Consider the following 22,779-nt stretch of genomic DNA (forward strand, 5'->3'; position numbering starts at 1 on the left):
GGGTTCTTGTCTCCAACTGTAACTTCAGCTGAAAATGGTCAATTACATGATTTCTTTGGGGGTTCCACCAGCCTCCAACTGGAGTTATGAAACCCCTCCAGAATTTCAGGACTGTAGTGAATATAATGAGTATTGGCCACAATTTGCAAGGTCATTACAATCTGGTAATGTTACTTTTAAATTAAGACCCAGCCTGAAGATGGATATTTGTTAACATAGGCAGTATGCCGTTACTGTTACCTGCTGGGCTTAGAGACTGTATTCAAGTGCATTGGTGGCTTCACAGATTTACCCTGCTGTTGTTTTGGGTCCTGGGCAGAAACCTGGGGGGTAATTTTAACTCCCAAGAACAGGTGGGTTGGGGGCAGGTGGGAGGTTAAAGTAGCAGCTTTTTGAAGTGGGACTGCATCCCGGCTCCAAGGCGCCCACTTCCGGGTTTAACCCAGGCGTGTTAGGATGCGCACACACAACAGAAACCTGGAAGTTCCGTCCCCACTTAAAACCGGCAGGCCAATATTTAAAGAGCCAATTCAGGTAGTTGAAACACTTTAGGTACTTAACTTTTTGTGGATTCTGCAACAAAAACAGATTTAGCTACTCCTTGAACGTGTCTCCCATGACTTCTGAAACACGCCATTGAAACGGAGGCGAGTTGCAGCCAAAGTTCATTTTAAAGTTCCTTTAAAACAGTGATTGACACATAAAAGGTGAGGTACTGGGCAGCTGTGCTCTCAGTTCTCTCAGACAAACATTTGGCTGGGAGTTCTGTGTGTTTAGACTAAGATTTCTTTGTTGAGACTGAGAATTCAGAAAATTTACCTACATTTTGAAGCCCCTCAAACTGACAAGATCAGGATGGGGGTGGGGGGTGCGCAATGGATCTATTCCACAGTACATCTGAGGAGGAGGAAAATAAAGATGGAGAACCCATCGCCATAGCAGCGGCGCACATTGCTGCCCGTGATGCCAGGGATTCCCTCATCTCTAGCAAGTTCTCATAATGAGAGGAGCAAATTGAAGACTTTGAACTATTCAGGCCACCTGGAACAACCACTACCAACCCCTTCCTCCTCCCCCCACCCCATCCTTTTCCACAAAACAGTCCTTCAGTGGCATTGTGCCTTGACATTCATTTTGAAGCACATGAAAGGGCGAAATCACAAAAGGGACTCGATAATGGCCAAGACGTGGCAGTGGTTGTGATAATGATTAAATTTAATGTGCTATAACAAAATAAAAATATAAATTAACAACATGACAGCTCGAACACCATTGTGTATACCCTCGGAGAATTACAATTGCTTAGCTTTTCTCTTTCTACTACTGCTATGTGGTGCATCCCCTGAGGCTTCAGCAGAGGTATTGGCAGTTGCTCAGATCTCTGCCCTGACTGCTGAGATGCTCTCGGCCTACAACCTCTGGGTTTTGAAGCCCGTGAGGGCCCCGCCAAAGACTGCTCCACCTGCACATGTGCAGGGGCACACTCAGCCAGCAGGAGAGGAGGCAGCACTGCAGATACTGGTTGAGAAGGGGGCAACCAATGAGATGTGGGAGCGCTTTGAGTGGACTTTCCACTTCCATGTCCCCTTTCGCCATCATCCCGCTCCTGGGCCAGCGCAACATGACTCCCACCACTCTGCTGGCCAGCAGGTTGGTGAGCAGATGGGCCGTGTTGTAAAGCCATGGCTAAAGTAACTGCCTGTTTAAGGCAGCCGACATGTTGGCATCCAGAGTCCGCACGACCATTGTCAAGGTCTGAATTGACTCATTTGAGAGCCGTGCTTGAAGCTCACTGGAGGCTACCATTCTGTCCATCGCAGATACTTTTGCACTTACCTCAGTCACCAATCCAGATACGATGGAGTTGGACTCCTCCAACCTCTCCGCTATTGTGGAGAGTGTGCGTGGCACTTTTCTCATTACCTCGCAAAATTGCTTCTGCATCTCTATTATTCTCCTTCTCAATGATGGCCTCCGGGGTTCAGCATCTGTGTCCAGCTGAGCAGAGCTTGGAGTGGAGTGCACCCCTGACATGGACTCTCCACAGCTGCACCTGCCTCCAGTGGTCTACTTGTGCTCATTTATGAATAGTGAACCACCAGGTTACAATCCAACTAACTGTCTAACAGGACCCACCGAAGTGCAAGTATCAGTGCTGATGCATGGCTGAATGTTCTGTGATGGTGCACCCTCAGGAGGAATGAGCTGCTCTGAGGAATCACCTTCTTCCATTTCTGCTGATTCCTTGTGAAGGCTCTGGAAGACAACAAAAAGCGATATTAAGGATTCATCGCAAAAAGTGACATTCTTTCCAATGACCACACTGAGGTTTGGCACAATTATATCTTTGATAAAATCAATTCATCATGTGTGTGAAAGATGTTGAAGTTCTTTCACCAGTCATCTGCGGGTTGCCAGTCTCTCTATCTCCCGATAGATTGGCATGCAACTGTCCGACTTATTTTCATGGCCTCGTCCTCCATGTCTGCCATCTCCAGTTCTGCTCATCCCCCTTGCGTTTTGCGCTGTCTTCACTGGCAAGGGGAGAAAGAACAGACCTGTGAGTGACTGAGGGTGACATATTCACCCTATGAATGATTGCTTTGGGTGAGGATGACCATGAAAAAGATGCATCAAAGGGTGACTATCAGACAGATACATCTCATTGCATCAGGATTAGGGTGAGTGGCAGTGGTGGGTGAGTAAATGGGCAGTTGAAGAAGTGTATAGAAAGTGAAGGATGGTTGCTGCTGCTGACACTTAAATGGGTGTGAGGAGTTATATGATGGGGTAGGCCTGCCAACACAGAATGAGGCGGTAGGAGGGGGTAGGAACTACACAGTGAATCAGCAACTGTACTCGCTTTTCCTGATGTGGTTAGGTCATTGAAATGCTTCCTGCACTGAACCCAAGACCTGGGGACTGTACTCCTGCTGCTCACCTCTTCTGCCACCTCCAGTCAAGCATTGTTATTTACAAAGCCAGGTTTCTTCCTGCCATCCATTGGAAACATTACCTCCCTCCTGGCTCTCACTGCAGTTAGCAGTATGTCCAGGGAGGCATTATTAAATCTAGGGGCAGCATTTGCTTTTCTGGACTCCATTTCTCCTTTCTCCTTCAAAATCCATTCTTGGACTGGCCCTTTAAATAGTGGGCTTTAAATCGTGTCGTTCGGATGCAGAGTAGGCCCGCCACACTGCTTGGAGACGCAAAACTCGGAAACAAAGATAATTGCCTTCACTCGAGTTGCGATTGCAGATTTAAACGCGCACACTTGACGTCCGGGTTCCCCAGGCGCAAATCCATCCATCGGCTGAGTTCCCTTCTCCAAGTAAAAATCATGCCCCAATTTCTCCTGGGCTGAATTCCATTTCCTTGTTGGCTTCTGGGCTTTACTGTGACCTCCGCCTTTGCTGCCTTTTTCTACTAAGACTACAGGGAAGAATTTCCATGGGGTCCTTCCAATCTGCCCCCATAATTTTGGCAGAAGATAGTGGAAATACTGGAGAAATGGCAGAGACTGTTTATGTCTTTGCTGGACTAGGTTGGACTGGCTCCTCAAACTCTTGCTGCTGCCTCTAACCTTGTGTGCTGATCACTGCTCTGCAGCTGTTCTTTGGACCAGCACCCACATCTGCACTGATTTCAAGCCTTTCTGTCCAACACATCCTCTGGGGGCTAACCTTACCAACCTCCTTCCCATCTTGCTCACCCCACCCACTGCGGTCCCCTTGGACTCTGCCGGGGGATCAACAATCACTGTCCCTCTCCACATTTCCCTCCAGAATGTCTGTTGACTTCAAAAAAGGCCATTACTATCCATGACCCTATTTTAGATGACTGACTATACTTTCCACCACCTGCCCTGCCCAATTTGCTGCAGTGGCAGTGTGGCCCTTATCACCTAGTCACACCTTAGTCTCTCACCTTACTCCTCTGGACCCTTCTTCTCCTTTGAACTTTGAACACTGCACCCTGTTCCATCCCCTCGTTTCTACATAAATATCTTTGATGTCTACCCCCTCTTCCAAACCCCACGCCGAGTTTCTCTGAGATAGCCTCCTTTCTTTCCTCGCTCAGCCACTTCATTGAGCTATTGCCCATCCTTGGTGATTTCAATCTCCATCTCAGCACTCCTTGCCTTCTCTTCTCTAAATTCACCACCCTACTTTCCTCCCTATACCTCTCCCTCCATATAAAATCTTCTACTCATATGACCAACGCCTCAGCTTTTCTACTCTAGTGGTTCCAATCACTGACAAGACCAGTACCACCCATACCCTCTACACCCTTCTGCTCTTTCTCTGTCTTCCCTTTGAAAAAAACTCTCTCCCAATTCACTAACAACTGCTCTTTCAAGTTCCCAACTGGCTAGCCTTTGGCTCTCTATTCGCCCCGATACTTCTGGAGTAATCAATTTGCTCAACCACTCCCTCACCACCTTTGATGCTCCTATCCCAAGCAAAACCTTCACTATCTCCCATCCTCTTCATTCCCTTACTTTGGCTTCCATCTTCAGTGCCTCACGTCAAAGGGTAGCAAACTTTGAGAGTATATGGTGCACAATTTGTTTAGCCATCCATCACCAGCTCTACTGGACCTCACATACCTCTACAAAAACCATCCACTACTCTAAGATCATCATAGGGACAAAATATAATCCCTGGCTTCTTTTCTGTATTTTAAACCCCTCTCCTCCATCACCCCTCTTCTCAAATGAACCACCCTCAACCTCTTTCCTTGCAAACTATTGCTGAATTTCCAACCTCCCTCTCCTCTAAAACTACTTTAACGTCTTGTTGCCTCTCAAATCCATAGCCATCTTTCCTACATCTCTCCTATAAGGTTTCCACCCTTTCCACAACACAAAAGAGCCCTAAGCAAAGTCGTAAACAACATTCTCTGGTACTGCGACTATGATGTATTATCCCTCTTTATCCTTGATCTCTGTGCAGCCTTTGACGCCAAGCACACCATACTCCTCCAAGGCCTTTCCTTCATTGTCCAGCTCAATGAGACTGTCCTTGCTTCATTCCACACTTGAACATAGTCAGGCCTTCACTCGCACTGACTTCTTATCCAGCTGGAGGATCTATCCTTAGCTTCCTCAGCTGCATGTTTCTCCTTGCTGACATCATTCGCAGACATGGGATGAGCTTCTACATGTACACTGAAAACAACGAGCTTTCCACCTCTTCTCTACCTTTCTTGCACCCCCCCAATGCTTATTTGTTGTCTGACTGCTTGTCTAACATTGAGTCTTGGAGAAGCAGCAATTTCTTCCAACTAAACATTGAGAAGACCAAAGCCATTGTCATCAGCCGCTGCCAACATATCTGTACCTTTGCCAACAACTCTACCCCCTCTCCAGTCACTATCTCAGGCTGAACCAAATTGTTCACCACATCGGTATCCTATTCACCCCTGAGTTGGTCTTCACACTCCATATTCTCTCCATTACAAAGACTACCCAGCACTACCTCCATAGCATTGGCCGCCTTCACCCCATCTCAGCCCATTTGCCACTGAAAACCTCATTCATGTCTCTAGACCTTACTATCCCAATGCTCTTCTGGGTGGCTTCCCATCCTCCACCCTTTGTAAATTTCATCTTCATCAAAACTTTATTGCCTGTATTCTAACCAACACCAAGTCCCAGTCACCAATCTCTCCAACATTTTTTCCCAGTCCTCCAATTTCTCAAATTTAAAGCTTTCATCCTCATGTTTAAATCTCTTCATGGCTTCACCCATTCCTATCTATTGAATCCCTACCACTACGCTCCACCCTCCCTCCAGCTTTCTGCTCCTCTGACTCTGACCTCTTGTGCATGTCCCTCCTTTAGTGGCTGTGTCTTCAGCCACCAAGGTCTTGTGCTCTAGAATTTGTTCCTTAAACCCTTCTGTCTGTGAACTTCCCACACCTCCTTAAAACCACTTCTTTGACCAAGCTTTTGGTCACCCCTCCCAATATCCCCTTTGACTCGGCACACATTTTATTTTTGGTATGTCTCTGTAAAATATATTTGGGTGCTAGTCTATTGAAAAGATCCTACATAAATGCAAATTGTAAGCACAGTATTAGAGAACAAAAAAAATCAGCGAGAAACAGTAATTAGTAACGGGGTTTAGAAAAGTTTTTATTATTTTTGAAAGGATTAAAAATCTAGCCAATAATTTAACTCTTCAGCATACATTACTGACCCATGAATACTTCTTTTGTTTCATTTAATTGAAATTGTGTGCAGATGTTTTTCCGTTTTGACCATAATTTGAAAGTAAAATTGGGAACATTGCCATTGTTGGCTGTATAGTAGCATAGTTGTGCCTAATGCTGTTTAACTGTTCCTAAAAAATCTTACTTTCTTGTTTGGAGCCTGAATGAATTGAACAATATTTTGGTATGTTGTCCTTCTTTAGTTATGTTTATTAAAGTTCACCCATATCTGTTTGCTGGTAGATGCGCTGTTTGATGGAAAGGTAATGAGTTTCCTTGAATCAATGTGTGTAAGCATGAATTCAATAATCCGATCCAGCATATGCACATATGGTAATTTTCACATTTCTTAAGAAGTTAAAAGGTCCGTAAATAAGAATCAGAATGTTGGGACTAATTTGCTCTTGAGATGTGGGTTACACTGGCAAAGCCATATTTATTGTCCATCCCCAGTTGCCCTGAGAACATTAAGTCAACCACATAGAGACTGAAGGCACATGTAGGTTAGACGAGTTAGGGATGGCAGGTTCCCTTCCTTGGAGGACATTAATGAACCAGTTGGGTTTTTACAACAATCTAGCAGCATTTTTTTTCGTGCCAGTCTACAAATGACCAGATTAATGGATTTAGTTTTACAACATGTCATGGTTGGATTTGAATTCATGGCCTCTGGATTGCTGGTTGAATACCATAACCACTAGACTACTGTACCCTGTCACTTTTACCTTTATGACATGGAAAGGATTTTGTTTTATGTTACGATGTTGCTATGAAGTTAGGTTCAGCTTACAAAGGGTTAACTCCTAGCAGTATACAAACCATTTAGAATTTTGTTTAGGTTGATTCCAGGGATGGGATACGAGACAGGTCAGTTCAACATAAACATCAACAAGTTGTTTTACTTTTGCATGTCAAATTAGTTTTGAGACCATGAAATTCGTTGAGGACTGGTCTCTGGTAGTTCTGGCCATTATGATGGAATGCTTTTCACTCATTGCATCCAGCAGGGGACTGAGCAGTGCCTCCAGCTTCTGCATCAAGGGGGCTTTTCATTCAAGGTGGTAATTTTGGCAGCTTGATGAACTAATCCTCAACAGCCAGAGTTGAAGAAGGGATCACAGAACAGTCTTCGAGGTTGTATTTTCTTGGAGCTTCTCCCTCTCCGCTGACGTAACTTTGGCAGAAGTTCAGCAGAAACCCTGCTTACACTCGTAAAAGGGGTTTCCGCTGAACTTACGGCGGTGGAGTGGGAGAAGCCCCAAGTAAATTCACCCCTATATTTCTTTTCTCCCTCTGGAAAGTCAGTTTAAAACAGTGAGACATAATCAGCCAGTGAGACTGAGAGGTTCGAGGCCTAGTTATGAACACATACACCCTGTAATAGAGGAAGTCAGTGCCAGTTGCCTCGGGGACTGCTAACTTGTAGAAACATAGAAAATGGGAGCAGGAGTAGGCCATTTGGTCCTTCGAGCCTGCTCTACCATTCAATATGATCATGGCTGATCCTCTGTCTCAATACCATATTCTCGCTCTCTCCCCATGCCCCTTGATGCTTTCTGTGTCTAGAACTCTATCTATAATCTTTTAAAATATATTCAATGACTTGGCCTCCACGGCCTTCTGTGGTAGAGAATTCCACAGGTTCACCACCCTCTGAGTGAAGAAATTTCTCCTCATCTCGGTCCTAAATGTCCTACCCCATATCCTGAGACTGTGACCCCTCGTTCTAGACCCCCCAGCCTGGGGAAACATGCTACCTACGTCCAGTCTGTCTAGCCCTGTCAGAATTTTATACGTTTCAATGAGATCCCCTCTCATTCTTCTAAACTCTAGTGAATACAGGCCTAGTCGACCCAATCTCTCCTCATACGACAGTCCTGCCATCCCACGAATCAGTCTGGTGAACCTTCACTGCGCTCCCTCTATGGCAAGTATATCCTTTCTTAGGTAAGGAGACCAAAACTGCACACAATATTCCAGGTGTGGTCTCACCAAGGCCCTGTATAACTGCAGTAAGACATCCTTGCTCCTGTACTCAAATCATCTTGCAATGAAGGCTAACATACCATTTACCTTCCTAACTGCTTGCTGCACCTGCATGTTTACTTTCAGTGACTGGTGTACAAGGACACCCAGGTCCCTTTGTACATCAACATTTCTAATCTATCACTATTTAAATAATACTCTGCCTTTCTGTTTTTCCTTCCGAAGTGGATAATTTCACATTTATCCATGTTATACTGCATCTACCATGTATTTGCCCACTCGCTCAACTTGTCTAAATCGCCCTAAAGCCTCTTTGCATCCTCCTCACAACTCACAATCCCACCTAGTTTTGTGTCGTCAGCAAACGTGGAAATATTACATTTGGTTCCCTCATCCAAATCATTGATACATATGGTGAATAGCTGGGGCCCAAGCACTGATCCCTACCGTACCCCACTAGTCACTGCCTGCCACCCCAAAAAAGACCCATTTATTCCTACTCTGTTTTCTGTCTGTTAACCAAACAGTAACTGAGTTTAGCCTATACTTGTTATTTTATAGTATGAAGAATAGTAGCAGTCAGATATATTTAGTTGGAAACTGTATTTTGTTCATTCATATATTCTATGTAAAATAACCCAGTTTGTTGGTTTATAATATTTTGTTGCACTAGCATGCTTTTCAGTACACCTATATAGGCAGAAGAAAGAAAGCGGTTGCATTTATATAGTACCTTTTACATCCTTAGGATGTCCCAGAGCACATTATAGCCAAGTGCAAGCACTGTTATGATGTAAGCAGACACAGCTGCCAATTTGCACAGATCAAGGCCTCACAAACAGCGAGATATTGATATCAATGGAAATGAAAATTGGATAATTTCTATAATGCTCACAAAACTCTATCCATCTCCATCTGTATTGAAATGAAGAGCAGAAATTGAAATGTACTATAAGATCCATCTGCTATAAGGATATGTCTCCTTTGAAGTGCAAACAATTTCTTTGAAGATTGCATCACCTCCATGTTGGATTATATTGAGCATCTAAGTTTATATTTCAGCTGTCTAGGCCCAAGCTCTGGAATTCCATCCATAAACCTCTGCCTCATCACCTCTCTCTCCTCCTTTAAGACCTTCCTTAAAACCTTCCTCTTTGACCAAGCTTTTGGTCACCTGTCCTAATGTCTTGATGTCAATTTTTGTATTTTAATGCTGCTGTGAAGCGCCTTGGGACGTTTAACTATTTTAACAGCACTATATAAATACAAGTTGTTGTCAGTAACAATGGTGTCTTGCCACTTGACCAGTTTTAAATCACAATTTACAATGGCTTTGTTTGCTCAGGACTTTTGGGAACAAATTGCTATTTGCTTTTAGCAGTTAATTCACAAAAGCTGGAATACTCTCTGTACCAATATTATTACAAGGCTGTTGGGCACTGACAGCCCCATGTCCCATAATAGGTTGGTTTAGTCTCTATGGAGGAAAGTAGCAGAGGTAGTCAGTTCAACCTCCACCACCCCCAACAACTGCCACACATGCAGGTATAAGTTAAATTTATTTTTTATTCGTTCATGGGATGTGGGTGAGGCCGGCATTTATTGCCCATCCCTAATTGCCCTTGAGAAGGTGGTAGTGAGCCGGCTTCTTGAACCGCTGTAGTCCTTGTGGTGAAGGTTCTCCCACAGTGCTGTTAGGTAGTGTGTTCCAGGATTTCCAAGCTGGGATGGTGTGTGACTTAGAGGGGAACGTGCAGGTGGTATTGTTCCAATACGCCTGTTGCCCTTGTCCTTCTAGGTGGTAGAGGTCACGTGTTTGGGAGGTGCTGTCAAAGAAGCCTTGGCGAGTGGCTGCAGTACATCTTGTGGATGGTACACACTGCAGCCACAGTGTGCTCGTGGTGAAGGGAGTGAATGTTTAGGGTGGTGGATGGGGTACCAATCAAGCGGGCTGCTTTATCCTGGATGGTGTCGAGCTTCTTGAGTGTTGTTGGAGCTGCACTCATCCAGGCAAGTGGAGAATATTCCATCACACTCCTGACCTGTGCCCTATAGATGGTGGAAAGGCTTTGGGGAGTCAGGAGGTGAGTCACTCGCCACAGAAAACCCAGCCTCTGACCTGCTCTTGTAGCCACAGTATTTATGTGGCTGGTCCAGTTAAGTTTCTGGTCAATGGTGACCCCCAGGATGTTGATTGTGGGGGATTCGGCGATTGTAATGCCGTTGAATGTCAAGGTGAGGTGGTTAGACTCTCTCTTGTTGGAGATGGTCATTGCCTGGCACTTGTCTGGCACGAATGTTACTTGCCACTTATCAGCCCAAGCCTGGGTGTTGTCCAGCTCTTGCTGCATGCGGGCATGGACTGCTTCACTATCTGAGGGGCTGCGAATGGAACTGAACACTGTGCAATCATCAGCGAACATCCCCATTTCTGACCTTATGATGGAGGGAAGGTCATTGATGAAGCAGCTGAAGATGGTTGGGCCTCGGACACTGCCCTGAGGAACTCCTGCAGCAATGTCCTGGGGCTGAGATGATTGGCCTCCAACAAGGACTACCATCTTCCTTTGTGCTAGGTATGACTCCAGCCACTGGACAGTTTTCCCCCTGATTCCCATTGACTTCAATTTTGCTAGGGCTCCTTGGTGCCACACTTGGTCAAATGCTGCCTTGATGTCAAGGGCAGTCAATCTCACCTCACCTCTGGAATTCAGCTCTTTTGTCCATGTTTGAGCCGAGTGGTCCTGGCAGAACCCAAACTGAGCATCGGTGAGCAGGTTATTGGTGAGTAAGTGCCGCTTGATAGCACTGTCAACGACACTTTCCATCACTTTGCTGATGATTGAGAGTAGGCTGATGGGGCGGTAATTGGCCGGATTGGATTTGTCCTGCTTTTTGTAGACACGACATATCTGGGCAATTTTCCACATTGTTGGGTAGATGCCAGTGTTGTAGCTGTACTGGAACAGTTTTGCTAGAGGAACGGCTAGTTCTGGAGCACAAGTCTTCAGCACTACAGCTGGGATGTTGTCGGGGCCTATAGCCTTAGCTGTATCCAGTGCACTCAGCCATTTCTTGATATCACATGGAGTGAATCGAATTGGCTGAAGACTGGCTTCTGTGATGGTGGAGATATCGGGAGGAGGCTGAGATGAATCATCCACTCGGCACTTCTGGCTGAATATGGTTGCAAACGCTTCAGCCTTGTCTTTTGCACTCACGTGCTGGACTCCACCATCATTGAGGATGGGAATTTTTACAGAGCCTCTCCTCCCGTTAGTTGTTTAATTGTCCACCACCATTCACGACTGGATGTGGCAGGACTGCAGAGCTTTGATCTGATCAGTTGGTTGTGGAATTGCTTAGCTCTGTCTATAGCATGTTGCTTCCGCTGTTTAGCATGCATGTAGTCCTGAGTTGTAGCTTCACCAGGTTGGCATCTCATTTTTAGGTATGTCTGGTGCTCCTCCTGGCATGCTCTTCTACACTCCTCATTTAACCAGTGTTGATCCCCTGGCTTGTTGGTAATGGTAGAGTGAGGAATATGCCAGGCCATGTGATTATAGATTGTGCTGGAATACAATTCTGCTGCTGCTGATGGCCCACAGCACCTCATGGATGTCCAGTTTTCAACTGCTAGATCTGTTCTGAATCTATCCCATTTAGCATGGTGATAGTGCCACACAACACGTTGGATGGTGTCCTCAGTGCGAAGACGGGACTTCATTTCCACGAGGACTGTGCAGTGGTCACTCCTACCAATGCTGTCATGGACAGATGCATCTGCAACAGGTAGGTTGGTGAGGACGAGGTCAAGTAGGTTTTGCCCTCTTGTTGGTTCGCTCAACACCTGTCGCAGGCCCAGTCTGGCAGCTATGTCCTTCAGGACTTGGCCAGCTCGGTCAGTAGTGGTGCTACCGAGTCACCGTGGTGATGGACGTTGAAGTCCCCCACCCAGAGTACATTCTGTGCCCTTGCTACCCTCAGTGCTTCCTCCAAGTGATGTTCAACATGGAGGAGGACTGATTCATCAGCTGAGGGAGGACAGTAGGTGGTAATCAGCAGGAGGTTTCCTTGCCCATGTTTGACTTGATACCATGAGATTTCATAGGGTCCGGAGTCAATGTTGAGGACTCCCAGTGCCACTCCCTCATGACTGTATATCACTGTACCGCCACCTCTGGTTGGTCTGTCCTGCCAGTGGGACAGGACATATCCAGGGATGGTGTTGGAAGAGTCTGGGACTTTGGCTGAAAGGTATGATTCTGTGAGTATGGCTATGTCAGGCTGTTGCTTGACTAGTCTGTGGGACAGCTCTCCCAATTTTGGCACAAGTCCCCAGATTTTAGTGAGGAGGACTTCGCAGGGTTGTCTGGACTTGGTTTGCCTTTGTCGTGTCCGGTGCCTAGTGGTCTGATGCCGGGTGGTCCATCCGGTTTTATTCTTATGATGACTTTTTTTAGCGAGATTTTACAACTGAATGGCTTGCTAGGCCATTTCAGAGGGCAATTAAGATTCAACCACACTGCTGTGGGTCTGGAGTCACATATAGGTCAGACCGGGTAAGGACAGCGGGTTTCCCTCCCTAAAGGACATTAGTGAACCAGATGGGTTTTTACAACAATCCGGTAGTTTCGTGGCCACTATTACTGATACTAGTTTCTTTTAATTCCAGATTTTACTTAATTAATTTAATTTAATTAATGATCTCATAAAGGTAGCTAAAGTAAGTCTAGACATTGGTGTCAATATGCATCTTCTACCACTCGAACTGCCTTCACTGATCTCTTTACTTATCATACTTATCAGCACCTTTGTGTCAGGGAAACGCGAAGAGCAACCTTTCAAAACACTCAAGCGCTATCTTATCTAACAATCACTGTCAACTTATATACCCTGTCACCAGGGCTTCTGCTATTCTTTAAGGACATTTCATTTACAGGGACAGCATGCCCCCACCTCATCAAGGCCTGCATGTGTTCATACGGGGTGAGTGCTCAAGCCACTCACATATCTTGAACATTTTCTTTTCTCCCTCTAAAGAAAAACCTGGCCCATGAGACATGCAACTGGGGAGGAGTGCCATTTTTCAAAACTGAATCTACAAGAAGAGGAGGTCTTTGACATTATAAGCAGACAGATAGGAGAGTGTATGAGAGATGATGAGGTCTTCGACATTATAAGCAGACAGATAGGAGAGTGTATGAGAGATGATGAGGTCTTAGACATTATAAGCAGACAGATAGGAGAGTGTATGAGAGATGATGAGGTCTTAGACATTATAAGCAGACAGATAGGAGAGTGTATGAGAGATGATGAGGTCTTAGACATTATAAGCAGACAGATAGGAGAGTGTATGAGAGATGATGAGGTCTTAGACATTATAAGCAGACAGATAGGAGAGTGTATGAGAGATGATGAGGTCTTAGACATTATAAGCAGACAGATAGGAGAGTGTATGAGAGATGATGAGGTTGGAGGCAAGGTTATAACAGAAGGTTGAAAAAATCTGAGCAAGGATCAGTATACATAGTCTCAGCTTCATGTTCTTTCTCAATGTATTACACTCTCGAACTATTTCTTCAGGAGGAAATGTCACTGTGTGCGCAGCTAAAAAAGCTCTTCTGTGTTTCGCATGATAGGGAATTCCTTTCAGGAAGAGGCCAGCTACTCAGATGGGGATATGCCTGCAACAACTTTTTTTAAAAATTGCTTTTTAAGATGTGAGCAATGATGGCAAAGCTGAATTTATTTCCCATCCCTAGAACTCCTCTGCCATTTCACCACCAGCTCCATCAGGATATCTTATTTGCACAGCACCAGTCCAAAAGTTACCCACTTGGGACAAAGTAGTCACTGAGTCAGGAGGGTGGTTACTGGGTGAAGCAGTGGGCACTGGTGAAAATGAGGACTTGGGAGTGAAAGAGAGAAAGCATGTTATCCTTCCTTGAAGGGTGGAGAAACAACTGCCCTTGTTGAGGAGCCTAGGGACTAAGATCTTAGGGGCTCAATCTTCAAAAGAGATATAATTATGGAACACAATTACATGTGCAGTAGTGTAGACTATTTCCACCCTGTATTGCAGAGCTCAACTAGATGTATTCAGGCAACTAAGACTTGAGAATTCCTATAATCTGCTGTAACACTTCTCGTAGCATCATGGGCTTCATCATATCTGTTTTCCTCCTCTGTCTGCAGAAGCCTTACTGGAGTCATCAACCATGACATCAGGGGATCACCAATCAACCATCTTGATATATGGCTCTAAGTCATGAGGGCTGGTATGGTAGATTGTCACATGATGAATGCATCATTGCAGCTTCCTGGTTATCTGGCATTGCACACTAGCTGCACATTAAAAGAATGAAAGAATTTTTTGTTCATAAAATTATCATAAACAACATTTTAAAAGAAATAGTGAATTGTAGAGAGTGCTAATGCCTTCATTAATGTACCTTTTTACAGATGGTAGCTTAGGGGCCAGTGGTCTGCAGTGATTAGCAAATCAGCACAGCACACCAGAGCACCCAGTTTGACCATTTAGGAAGTCAATTGGTACTAGGTGTTGAGCGGCCTAATCAGCGGTCCTTGAAGGTGGAACATGAATGGCCCCACAAAAATCTCCCAGTCCGTCCGATACACGTCCCCAACCCCCTGATTGTCAGTGGATACCTTGGCCACTATCAACATATATTGTAAAATCGTGGGCTTGTTGCCTGCAGTTTTCTGATATGCGCTGGTGGCAATCAAGATTTCCTTGCCAACACACAGAAAATTTGGCCAATGCCTCCATATTTTTATGTGGTTTAAAACATGCACATGGTATCTATTTAATTTAAATTGTTTCATATTGCAGGTTTTGATACAATATCAACTGCTTTGCAGTGGTGTTTTCTGTACCTTGTACGCTATCCAGAAATCCAAACAAGAATGCAAGAGGAAATTGGTAAAGTATAACTTTCAATACAATTAAAAAATAATATGCTGTTAGTTTAAGGACACTTACTGCTGCAGTAAGTTAGAAAACTGTCACTATATCTTTGGAACTAGGGATTAAATCCACCCTAGTCTAATGGGAAGAAAGTCTCCTCGGTCTGCTGGCTATAAAGGTTCAACATAAACTGTTCTGAAATATCAACCCAGCTGCTAGCAGAAATGGGACCACATCTCAAAACTCCATAATTTAACACAATCTGAAAGAGACACAGTAAGGATGCCATATGTGTGGATTAAAAAGGACACACTGGTGCAGTAAGGATAATATATTCCAAAATTGAGATTAAGATATATTGTTGAGGCAGAATAGCTGGACCTTTACTGTGGATTTCAACTGTGCTATAACTGGGACTGCTTGATAACGACTGGTGAAAAAAGTAGAAAAATGTCCTGTCTCCAGCGCTGGCATCCTTCATCTCATTATGCACCAATACTTACGAAGAATCTTAGAATATGAGAACCAATTCTCTGATATTGTGCTCGGAGTGATCCCCATCCGGAACGCACAGGTACTTCAAATTGAGCAGGTAGGCCCAAGCGCACTCTCGGCTCAACTGAATTCCCTAGGGGTATAAGAATTAAAATTTTCTGAAGCTGCACTTCAAGCATATGTGGGCTTCATTAGAGCCACTAAATTATGCAGATTAATGAAAAATGGTCTGACAGTGAATTCCCCGTGGTCTTTTGCAGCAGCTCTTCATTCACTAAGCGCCTGTTTAAAACATGAGGGCTCCATAATGTTTCCTGTAGAACAACAATCCTTAAACTGAAACTGTCTGATGTTTGCAAGTTGGACTTTTCCCGCTGTTTGAGAGTTGCCATATTGAGTTTTTGCTTTATGGTGAATGCACTATTTTTCTGTGGCTGTTTGCTGCGGCTTTTCTGTAATTAAGGACTCCTTTGGGTACACACCTGCAGCAACAGCATTATTGCTGCCAACCTCAGATACAAGCACACTGTTCGGCATGGAAATTCCATTGGGTCTGCTTAACACTGACCTGTATGTGGAAGAGGAAGATAATTGGCGATCATGCCAAGTATAGGTCGCAACTGAGGAAGGAATGTTGGGTATACTTGCACCTCAGCCCTCTGTCATCCACCGCCAGCCAGCCTAGGAATTAAATTATCTGACCCAGACACAATTACTTGGACATGTCTGAAGAGACATGACTTTGCATCTCTGCTTCAGCAAGGAAGCTGTCACGGAGTTGTGCTATCTACTAGAGATTGACCTTCATGTAAGATCCAGCACAGGGACAGCTCTGAACATTGTGATGAAAGTCAAACACTGCATTAAACTTTTGATGTGGAGATGCCGGTGATGGACTGGGGTTGACAATTGTAAACAATTTTACAACACCAAGTTATAGTCCAGCAATTTATTTCCACATCGTTCACCTGAGGAAGGAGGTAGCCTCCGAAAGCTTGTGAATTTAAAATAAAATTGCTGGACTATAACTTGGTGTTGTAAAATTGTTTACAATTAAACTTTTGAGTCAGAGGATGCTTAAGCCACCACTGATACTTGCTACATTAGTCAAACATTGGTTCACCAAAGTATCAAACGAGTAACAGGAGCCATGTTTGTTAGGAGCAACAATTAGTCACTTTCCGCATGGAAAGGAGGCAACAGCTCGAGAGGGTGCAGCACTTCTACCAGATGGCAGGACCTCATTGATGGGGGCCTTGATATGCTACATGAGTGCTAACAACTCCATGTCATATATGAATCAGAAAGGCTACCATTTCATCTATGCAGTCTCAGATCAGAAGAATGGAATAATGCAGGTGACTGAAAGATAACCCAAAAGCAGCCACAATGCCATCATCTTACAACCATCCAGTGCCAGCACTATTTGAAGGAGCAGAGAGACTGGAAAGATGGCTTCTCGGAGTTTGGCACTACCCATTGGAGCCGTGCCTCTAAATACCAGTCAGGGACCTTCCCACATTGAGTCATAGAGTTTGTTGTTTGCTGTTGGATCTTTCCTGATTAATATTTCAGTTTAACGATGTGATTAAGTTCCTTATTTGAGCCAATCAAAGAAATGTGAGATTTATTTTTTTATATGCTGTGGGCAAATTTAATATGCCACCCTACAAATTTATTGTGTGACTTGTTATATACAAAAATGTCAATTTTATAGATATTGCAGGATTATTTGAAATTGTGAAGATCAAGCTTAGCATATTGTGTTGGTGTAATCTCAATTTATAGCAGCACAGTTGGTGAGAAATTGAATTGGTTCCTGACTCTATTCTAATTCTCAGCAAAGTTGAGCCACATTCCCACAAAGATGAGGAAAATTGCTAGGAGAGGTGTCCTCAGGTCACTTTTGTGTACCCATTTAGTGACTGGCTCAAAACGACATTAATGGAGGCCTGAGAGCAGTTCAGCTATCATCGCAGGTGTAGCTAGCCAGTGGCCTGCGGGAAAGAGAAGGATATCATTGCAGTTTATCTGTGACTCTGTTGTTTTTATTCCAGCAGTGGATGTTGTGACAATCAGCACAGAACTTACACAGAAATTACAACATAGAAACAGGCCATTCGGTCTAAGCAGTCTGTTCTGGTGTTTATCCTCCATGTGAACAGTAGTCTTTCCATATCCCTTTTTTCTCCCCCTTTCCTTCAACCTCCAATCTAACATTCTTAAAAGTTGATTTGATCTCTGCTTCAAGGACTAACATCAGTAATGGAATTCCAAAGCCTCGCAACATTGTGTTTAAAAAAACAAGTTTCTCCTATTCCCTTCTTGTATATCTATGTCTCCTCATTCTAGACCCCTCAACAACTGGAAACAGTCTGTTTCTATCTACCCTGTTCCATCCCTTCATAATTTTAAATGTTGTTATCAAATCATCCAGTAATCTCCTGGGTTCTAACAAAACAGCCTCCATTTTTCAAGTCTTTCTTTGCATTTGTATTTTCTCACACCAGGCAGCATCCTAGTGAATCTGCATTGTACCCTCTCTATTGCCTCAACATCCTTCCTATCGTTTGGAGCCAAAACTGCACACAGTACTCCAAATGTGGTCTTACCATAGTTTTATATAGATTCACCATTACATCTTGACTTTTATATTCTATACTTCTTGCTATAAAACCCAGTATTTCATAAGTATTTTTTGATTTGGTCCTCCGAATTATTTACCGTGCCTCTTATTTAGTATCTATAAATTGTGACACCACTCCCTGTAGCCCTAAATCCAAATAATTGATATACACAGTGATGGCCAAGAAGCTTCATTCGCTTGATACACAGTGATGATCTCAACGAGTGATTATAAGAAAGATTTTCCAGTTGGATGCTTCTGGCAAGGACCACACTTACTAGGAGTGCATTTCACGAATATATGCCAACTCACCCAGTACTTTTCCTTCCATTTGAAAAAAAGGATGGATAATTGTGGACTAAAGGTACACAATTTCTCAATGTGTACTCCTGGTGGGAATGGTTTTGTGCCAGGAGCACCCAAGCAGAAATTCTCCCTTTATTTGTGTGATGTAACTACAGCAAATATTTATCAGAATTTATATTTCTTAATTGCTCTTGGGATATGGAGGACACTTGCAAGACAGTATTTATTGCCCATTTCAAGTTGCCCTGAGAGCAAGAAGAGTCAACTATGTAGTAGCAAATGGAAAGCCAGACCAGGTGGGGTGCAGGCTTCCTTCCCTGAAGGATGTTAGTTAAACAGTTGGATTTTTACGGCAATCCAGCAGTTTTCATTGTTGTTTTCCAGTGCTCACCCATAAATTGCCAGATTTATTCAATTCAATTTCACAACTTGCAATGCTGAGAATTATTGCACAACCTCTCGATTGCTAGGCCAGTTCCATATCCTCTACAATAATATTAGTATAATATAATAATTCAGGGTTTAATATGATTAAAAACTTTATTTCTAGATAAAAAGCTGGGACAACATAGATCACCAAGGTTTGAAGACAGAACATTGCTGCCTTACGTGGAAGCTTTCATTAATGAGGTGTTTAGGATCACAACTTTTGTACCACTCGTGATTCCTCATAGGTAAGGACATTACTGGCAGTGAATTACTTCATTGTATTCATTTATTAAGAAAGTTCCTAAAAACAAAAATTGTATGAATGAAGTTAGCGAAGAGGAAGATGTGATTGTTTTATGACGATACTAATTTGAGGCTTCTGTTCATAATTGTTTTGGATTGGAGTGGATTGAAATTCACCATCTCCGCCTGGTCCTAGTCCCTCTGCTAACTTCTGCAGTATTGACAAAGTCCTGAGTGGCGAGGCAATAATTGCAATGAATTAGAGGATTGTGAGATAGTGAAATGCTGGGCTAGGAGCCAATGGGAAGTAGAGCATAGAACTAGGAAGCAGGGCATGGAGCCAGGGAGTGGTGGCAGTTGGGCCAGAAGACATGCAGAGGCACAGAGAGCTGGGGGGTCTAGAGCAGCAAGGAACAGTTGCAGTGGAGAGCAGAGCCTGGCAGAGGTTTAGCTGCAGGGGAATGGGGAAATGTCATAGTGGTTGTATGTCACAGAAAACATCTTGTGATAGAATGTAATTGGTTGATTTTGGATTGAATGAATCAGAAATAAAATTGCAAACTCAGAGCTGATTGGGTCCTGGTTTTGGAATCCGATTAGTTGAAGGGACACATTGAAAGGACAGTAGTCGCTGGATCTAATTGACCAAAGATCAGCGCAGTGGTCTTTAGTTCTAGAATCTAATTAATCAAAGGGACAGTACAATTATTAAGTCCTACCTTCTTACAGCCAAAACAGTTTTAATAATATAGATGTTGTTTATTCTAAGGAATTATTTTTGTGGTTTGAGGTCTGTTTGAGAAGTAAGTCTTCGTTATCTATTTCATTTTTTCTTCTGCCTAATAACTACTTCCTGATTTACCTCAACATCTCTTACTGCAGTCTTGATTTCTCAATTTTAAGAAAATACTCTCTGATGAAAAAATGATACATGGGTGGAGATATTTTTAATAAAGAAGAAAATTATATAAAAGTCTTGTGTTTGCTCATGTCCATCACATTCCAGATGTCATGAAAAACAATCTTAAAAAGACAGAGGCATTTTATCCTGTATTCTTCCGATTTGAAACTTTAGAGTCATAGAGTTATACAGCACGGATAGAGGCCCTTCGGCCCATCGTGTCCGCGCCGGCCATCAAGCCCTGTCTACTCTAATCCCATATTCCAGCATTTGGTCCGTAGCCTTGTATGCTATGGCATTTCAAGTGCTCATCCAAATGCTTCTTGAATGTTGTGAGGGTTCCTGCCTCCACAACCCTTTCAGGCAGTGAGTTCCAGACTCCAACCACCCTCTGGGTGAAAAAGTTCTTTCTCAAATCCCCTCTAAACCTCCCGCCTTTTACCTTGAATCTATGTCCCCTTGTTATAGAACCCTCAACTAAGGGAAAAAGCTCCTTAGTATCTATCCTATCTGTGCCCCTCATAATTTTGTACACCTCAATCATGTCCCCCCTCAGCCTCCTCTGCTCCAAGGAAAACAAACCCAAAATTTATATGGAATTTACTCAACTCTAATTCACCTCAATAACTTACAAGCAGCTCTAATTACCTGAATTCCCATGGGGCGTATTTTAGCGGTGGTCTTGGAGAGACAGAAATATATATATATATGAGCCAATTTTACAATTGCACACTACCTGCAGGGAACTGTCCCACTAGCCACGCATTTTGGAAATTCATAGACAGTGAACTAGTGTTTTCCCAATATTTGCGGCTGGGAGAACAAAACTATATTTTGTCACAGATGCAAAGCACTCTTAAATTGCTGTGTGCTTCTGAGCTTGCACCTGAAACTGACTAGCATGTTTCGATTTGCCCTGACCAAACAGCAGTTAAACACTGCATGACCTGCTTAATTAATTAGACTTGTGATCACAAAAAGACATGAGGGGGTTAAATTGGTTAACCCCCGAATCCAGGCGCGGGCATCGTGGTGCACGATTAGCCCCTGCCCAGTGGTTCCAACGCCGACAGCACGGTCGATTTGTGCAACCTCCTCATTTACCTAATAGTAATGCAGCATCGAGGCCTAGTTACGATGTTCTCTCCAGGCACTTCTCACCAGCAGGGGGGCCCAAATTGCGTGAGAGTTGCTTGCACCTCTTAAAGGCAGCCTGCACCCCTTAAATGCACCATATATATAAGTGCAAAATATAAGATATGGGTTCACATGGAGTCTAAATGGAGATGGGACATTGCACACGTAAAACACAGACACAGGTCCTGTCCCTATTTTTACAAACTGTTGAGTTATGTTAAAACATTGAATAAAGGTTGCGCACTACTAATTCCCACACCCTCCAATCTGCACGCCAGACCTCACCAATCTGCTGATCTGAGTTTGTAACGGGCCTGCTGATGCACTGGAGACCTGGGTGTAAGAGGTGGACAGAAGAAGGGGCATCCTATATCCACAGTGGGGCATGAGGCCCTCCAGACTATGCTCAAGAGGCAGTGAGAGGCAGTGGGGGATGAAGTTAATGCCAGGTACAAAGCACCATGAATATGGATGCAGTGCAGGAAGAAGTTCAATGCTTTGCCGTGAGTGGTCAAGATGAGTGAGGTCAAGTGGCATCTCCTACCAACTGCACCACTAGCCACATCCACTGCTCCACGCACTACACCCCCATCACCCACATACCAATAAATTCTTTCAATCTGTACTCAACTCATCCAACCAGATGTTTCCTCTCATCCTCACATATTACCACTGTTGCAAGCTGCACACCCACAACTCACAGGTCACACACACTGGCAACTATTCAACCATGACAGGATCATCACCCAAACATCCTGCTGAACACTCACTGACACACATCCCGTTTTCTTGCAGGAGAAGGTGGTGCATAACAGGAGGCAGCAAGTGGCAATGGCATTTAACCCCTTGAGTCTGTTCCGCCATTCAATGAGATCATGGTTGACCTGTGACCTAACCCCATATACCCGCCTTAGCCTCATAGTTAACAAAAATCTATCAATCTCAGACTTAAAATTAACAATTGAGCTAGCACCAACTACCGTTTGCAGAAGAGCGTTCCAAACTTCTCCCACACTTTGTATTTAGAAGCGTTTTCTAACTTCACTCCTGCAAGTCCTGGCTCTAAATGTTAGGCTATGTCCCCTCGTCCTGTATTCAAGTATAGGAGACCGCCAAAAACAGGTACAAATGCATCAGCAGCCAGAAGCAATAATCGAGCAACTAACTTGTAAATCCTGCATGGTCCCTTTAAATAGCGCTGGTGAGGGGTCCTCCAGGCCGTCTATGGCATGTTTAGCTGATAGTGGTTAAGACAGTGTGTTGGCTGCAGTGGTTAATGCCAAAATGGTGTTTATCCCTTTAAATCAGTGTTGCACACTGATCTAACACATATTCTCCTTACTTTACATGCTGCCGGCTTTCGTTATCTGCGCCTGCGCGAACTACTTTACCAAGATGACATCCGGCGCACATAACACTAGAAGCATGCGCGTGCATTCCAGACGGCATTTTGGAACTTCAGGAGGCCCCGTAGCGCCTATACAACGGATGCTAAACGGCGCAATTTCT

General features: G+C 44.0%; 1 protein-coding gene across 2 annotated transcripts in view; it reads left to right on the plus strand.

Annotated features, from left to right (window-relative positions):
* The window catches only part of cyp1d1 (cytochrome P450, family 1, subfamily D, polypeptide 1), a 53,034-nt gene that overhangs the window by 22,441 nt on the left and 7,814 nt on the right, over nt 1-22,779 (plus strand). For both annotated transcript variants that reach the window (XM_067983074.1, XM_067983075.1), the window contains exons 4-5: nt 15,059-15,148; nt 19,111-19,234. In XM_067983074.1, the coding sequence (XP_067839175.1) occupies nt 15,059-15,148; nt 19,111-19,234 (214 nt within the window). The remainder of the gene's footprint in view (nt 1-15,058; nt 15,149-19,110; nt 19,235-22,779) is intronic.

The sequence above is a fragment of the Heptranchias perlo genome, chromosome 4, assembly GCF_035084215.1.
Source record: "Heptranchias perlo isolate sHepPer1 chromosome 4, sHepPer1.hap1, whole genome shotgun sequence".
Lineage (NCBI taxonomy): Eukaryota > Metazoa > Chordata > Chondrichthyes > Hexanchiformes > Hexanchidae > Heptranchias > Heptranchias perlo.